At 31.4% G+C, this 5,724-nt stretch overlaps 1 protein-coding gene across 1 annotated transcript; it reads left to right on the top strand.

The window, feature by feature from the left end:
- The first annotated feature begins 2,273 nt into the window (after window positions 1-2,273).
- On the top strand, window positions 2,274-4,679 carry pla2g12a (phospholipase A2, group XIIA). The gene is made up of 4 exons (XM_084401562.1): window positions 2,274-2,704; window positions 3,253-3,329; window positions 3,467-3,632; window positions 4,293-4,679. Exons 1-4 carry the CDS (start codon window positions 2,482-2,484, stop codon window positions 4,409-4,411), a joined length of 585 nt encoding a protein of 194 aa, XP_084257688.1. The 5' UTR covers window positions 2,274-2,481; the 3' UTR covers window positions 4,412-4,679.
- Window positions 4,680-5,724: the final 1,045 nt, after the last annotated feature.

Here is a 5,724-nt window from a genome sequence, read left to right on the forward strand (position 1 = left end):
AGCTGAGACGAACTGCAGTCATAATTTTTACAGTCTATGGTCATAACCTATGGTCATAACGGCCGAAACTTCATTTGAAGAGTTTGCAGCATCCGTCGACAACTTATGTCATAGGCTACACTTTGATATGTAAAGATGTAACAACATTAATATTATTGCACGTAGCTACAAGTTAAGCCGGGGAGACAGAATACGTTATGGTTTAATTTCTTGAAGCATTTTGACACTGATAACGATGGATCTTTAAGAAAAGATTGAAAAAAATATTTATTTTAAAGATCAATTGTCTTTGGAACTCCTGAACAATGACATGGGCAACTAAGACATTCCCTGTCGATTATTTGTGCTTGGAGCTATATAAGAATAAATAACTGAGGCCTCTCGAGGTTTAACTTTGCAATATCATCTTCAAGAGAGTGTTGTTGATGAACTGTTTGCCAAGCTTGAGGCTGCATTATCTTGTCTGGCAAAGGGACTGGCAAATCTGGAAGGAAAAAATGTTACTAGTTGAATTCTTAGCAATAGCAATGAGAACGATACTGTTTTACAAATTGTAAATGAAGCTCATTCATGGCATCCTCCTGGCACAAAATATCTACTTGAAGGCAGTTTGGCATGAAACCAAAACGGCTGTAATCTTTCTCACAGCTCTCCTATCTGCAGTTATCCTCGACTACATGAGGTGTGTCCTAAGGCACAAAAGAATGACTTGACCAGCGAAAGCTTTACTTTATCTGGATCAAACCCAGAGTCTTGGGATTCTGTAATTAAAGAGTTTTGCATCGAAAAAGAACTGATGCAGGCCTGTGCTTCATCTCCATCACCTGAGGATATCGATTCATCTCTTTGCTACACAGCTCAAGCTTGCGTCAATGAATGAGTACCAGGATTCTGGCCAGGAAGAAATAGATGAATGATGCTGTGGAGACCAGAGTCTAGATTGTGATAAATCTCTCGGTCCAGCTAAGTAAAGAAAGGTATTCAAGTCTCCCTTTCCAAACTCTTCTTATTTTCAAGAACAAGGCTAGTCAGCGAGTGGGTCCATGTCCTTAAGAATATTTATTTCCCCCCCAAAAAATAAAAATAAATAATTGAACCATGAGAAACATTAATAAAAAGTGTTTATTTATTAAAAAGCATTTACTGTATGTGCCTTTTATCTGAACCTTGACTTCCCTAAATACTATAGGCACATATATTTTATATGTGGAGTTCCATACATTCAGAAGATATTTAAATGATTTTAGTATTTGATTTATAATTTTAAGCACTTTTTTGATGATTATTATTATATTTATTTTATTAAATAATAATAGCTTTAGATATTATTTTTTTTACAAAATCTATTTCTATTTTTTTATTTCCATAAAATATATTTAAATCTTTATGGTTTTTCTTTATTTGATTTATGAATTTAACGTTTTACTATTATATTTAGGCATATTTTATTAAATAATATCCTTTTATATACATTTAGGCCTAGTATAGGGTAGAGTGGGGGAAAACGCCCCCCTGGGGTAAAACGCCCCCCACCTGTTTTTCCCAAAATGATCACTAAAAGTAGTCGAGATACATTTTTACTGTTGCTATGCACTACGTTGATAACGGGGATATACAAATCTCTATGGAGAAGCTGACACCAGCGACATATTTTAAGAGAAGAGGATTACAGGGTAAATGCTATAATTTTCAGATATTAGTAAACAAGTGTTTAATACAATATTGTTCTGCAGGATATCGCAGTGATGTATGATAGATGAATAGTGAAGTCTGTAGTTTGAGATCATATGGTATTTATAAGGAATATAATCATATTTTAAAAATTTAAAAATTTTAAAAAAAAACTCATAGCTTGTGGGGTAAAACGGGGCGTTTTACCCCACAATCTATGAGTTTTTAAAAAAAAATGAGGGGTAAAACATGAGGGGCAATTCTAGTCACATTTATGTTTTGTTTCACTGTAACGTCACACTTTCCTTAAGGGGGGCGTTTTCCCCCACTCTACCCTACTAATTGCTTTTAAGATAGCCTATTTACATAAAGTTGTTTTATTGTTCTTTATTTGATTTATGATCTTAAATGTTTTATTATTTTTATATTATTTTTTTATTTTAGTAAATAACAGATAGATAGATAGATAGATAGATAGATAGATAGATAGATAGATAGATAGATAGATAGATAGATAGATAGATAGATAGATAGATAATGTTCAGTAGATGGCGGAAATGCGCCAGTTAGTTTGCCAACCGCCATTCAATGTAAAGGTAGGTAGTAGAAGAAGAAATCTGCTCATACATCAGCAGGAAGTAAATACTGTTGCCGACTCGTACTTTATTGATAACTATTTCTATTAGTAAAAACAACCTTATTATCGCAGATCTATTTAAACATTATAGTGCTCTTTTTGGAAACGTAAATAAAACAAATACTTTACAGATAGATTGTAGAGGTAGCCTGTAAAGTGGCATTTGTTGGACTATGCCCTGTCGTGTCATCTCCTGCGTTACACTGCTGCTCTCTGTTGGAATATTGATGGATGTGGTTAAAGCTGATGAATTTAGTGAAGAAATTAAACCTCCAGACTGGAGAAAGACCTTAAAATCCATCCGGAAAGGGATTCACAGCGTGGACGCATACCTTAACATGGCTTTGGACCTGATCGGAGGTTCAGACGGACGGTGTCACTTTAAGTGCAGCGACGGTTGGTCATATTTTTAAGAGAGATTATACATCAATAACTGATCTATTAAACATAAAAAGCGTCATATATATATTGAAGGTGTTTGACATAAAGGGAAAAGACGAACACTATTATTAAAATATTAAGTAAGGGTAAGTTAATTTTCTGTAATTTATTTACAGGTACTTCTGGTGTTTTGCATTAGTACTGTACAGAATATAGAAACAATTCTATATAAAACAATAGTGAATTTAACATCAAAATTTAACATCTAATGATAAAATGTATTTTATTGTAACCTTCTCCCTTTAAATACTTTGGTCAGTTCAAGAATAATTTATGCAATTTTATATTATTTATTTACAAGAATTAAAAGAGCAATTTCATGTCTATCCTTGTATTGTTCGACTGGGCGAGGTTGATATAGGATTTAGAAAGTAATAAGTTATGCAGTACTTGTTGGTAAGAGATGATAAGTAGTACAGTAATCTAATTACACGGTTTAAGATGAAATTAGTAGCTATTAATTAATTACTTTTTCAGAGTAACTTAAGCAACACTGTTTATAGGGTACTCACCAGTTCCTCGCCCCAACTACAAATCCGCTCCACCCAACGGATGTGGCTCCCCACTGTTTGGATTTCAGGTGAGGAGGGAACACATGCAGTCACTTCTGTTGTTGTGTAGGAGTTAGCTATTATTGAAATTGCTGTTTTGTGGCTTTCATGAATTGTCTGAGATTTAAATGCTTACTCTTTTAATATTCTCATTGGTGGACTGCAGTTTGATGTTGGGATGCCATCTTTGACCAGATGCTGTAATGAGCATGATCAATGCTATGATACCTGTGGGAGAAAGAAACATGACTGTGACCAGCAGTTCCAGGTCTGTCTGGAGAACATTTGTAAGAATTTACAAACGACACTGGGCCTGTCCCAAAGTGTTCAAGGTAATTGACAGTCTTGCTAATATTGTGTATCGTCTTGTTTCCACCACAGAATAAAAAAAGTATTTGCAAGTTTATATCACAATTCTGAGAAGAAAAGTCTGAGATACAAATTTGCAATTATGATTTTTCTTCGCTCTGTTGCTATTTGATCAATGCTTTTTTCAGAATTGCGAGTTTTTATCTTGCAATTCATACTTTATAACTCAGAATTGTGAGTATATCTCACAATTTGGAGTAAAAAAAGCCAATTGCGGGTTATAAAACTTGTAATTGCAAAATAAAAAGTCAGACTTAGAGATAAGTTTTATTGGTAACACTTTACAGTAAGGTCTCATTTGTTAACATTAGTTAATGTATTAACTAACTAACATTAACTAACAATGAGCAATACATTTGTTACACTATTTTTTTTGATGTTAGCTAAAATTGTTCATGTTAGTTCACAAGACCATTAACTAATGTTAACAAATACACAATTTGATTTTAATAATGTATTAGTAAATGTTGAAAAATGGAAAAGTATTGTTAATTCTTATATATCTATTTTATATTATTTATTGTTTGCCATTTGCAGGATATGTATAGCTGGCCTATTATATCCTACTGTATTTCTTGGACATTATGCCGAGGTAAAACCTTTATACCCATATGTTTTCACAGCCTGTGAGTCAGCAGTGACTGTGCTGTTTGATACTGTCATGCACTTGGGATGTAAGCCTTACCTGGACAGCCAAAGATCATCCTGTATTTGTCACTATGAGGAGAAGGCTGATCTGTGAACACTTCATATGAGATCTGCTGATCGATTGTTATTGTCTCAGGGTGCAGCAGTAAAATATTGTATGTTTTTTTGTTTTTTTTTATGTTTTTTTTTTTTATGTTTTTGTTCATTGCAATGTCAGTTGTTTATTTTGTAATTACAAAATAAGTGAGATTTATTTAATATGATTCTAAATATATAATATATATTTTTATATTTGTAAATGTATAAAATGTGATTCTAAACACTACAAATATAATATATAAATATAAATACAGATGTAACTTTTTTTGTGTGTGTGTGTGTGTGTATATATATATATATATATATATATATATACAGTACCAGTCAAAAGTTTGGAAACATTACTATTTTTAATGTTTTTGAAAGAAGTCTCTTATGCTCATCAAGCCAGCAGTTAAAAAAAAAAAAAAAACACTAATATTATGAAATATTATTACAATTTAAAATAGTGGTTCTCTTTTTTAATATTTTTTAAAATGTAATTTATTTTTGTGTGATGCAAAGCTGAATTTTCATCAGCAAGTACTCCAGTCTTTGGTGTCTTATGATCCTTCAGAAATCATTCTAATATGATGATTTGATACTCAGTTATTATCAATGATGGAAACAGTTGTGCTGTTTAATAAATTTTTTTGGAATACTTTTTTCAGGATTCATTGATGAGTAAAACGTTAACAGCATTTATTCATAAAAACAGCATTTATTCTAAATAAAAACATTTCTAACAATATAAATCGTTACCATCACCTTTTATCAATTTAACGCATCCTTGTTGAATTAAAGTACTAATTTCTTTAAAAAAAATAAATTATTGTTCCCAAACTTTTGAACGGTAGTGTATATTGTTACAAAAGATTTCTCTTCTAAATAAATACAGTTCTTTTTAACTTTTTATTCATCAAATAATCCTGAAAAAAGTATCTCAGGTTATAAAAAAAATATTAAGCAGCACAACTGTTTCCAACATTGATCATAAATCATCATATTAGAATGATTTCTGAAGGATCATAAGACACCAAAGACTGGAGTACTTGCTGATGAAAATTCAGCTTTGCATCACACAAAATAAATTACATTTTAAAGTATATTAAAAAAAGAGAACCATTATTTTAAATTGTAATAATATTTCATAATATTACTGTTTTTTTTTTTTTTAACTGCAGGCTTGATGAGCATAAGAGACTTCTTTCAAAAACATTAAAAATAGTAATGTTTCCAAACTTTTGACTGGTACTGTATATATATATATAAATGCATTCATACATATATGTTATATTCTTCTGTAACCTAAAATGAGTATTTACTTAA

This window comes from Rutilus rutilus (genome assembly GCF_951802725.1).
Source record: "Rutilus rutilus genome assembly, chromosome: 2".
Lineage (NCBI taxonomy): Eukaryota > Metazoa > Chordata > Actinopteri > Cypriniformes > Leuciscidae > Rutilus > Rutilus rutilus.

Coding starts and splice junctions, on each gene's coding strand:
- pla2g12a (XM_084401562.1), top strand. CDS start 2,482: ATGCCCTGTCGTGTCATCTCCTGCGTTACACTGCTGCTCTCTGTTGGA. Junction 2,705..3,252: donor TCACTTTAAGTGCAGCGACG/GTTGGTCATATT, acceptor CACTGTTTATAG/GGTACTCACCAGTTCCTCGC. Junction 3,633..4,292: donor CCTGTCCCAAAGTGTTCAAG/GTAATTGACAGT, acceptor ATGTTTTCACAG/CCTGTGAGTCAGCAGTGACT.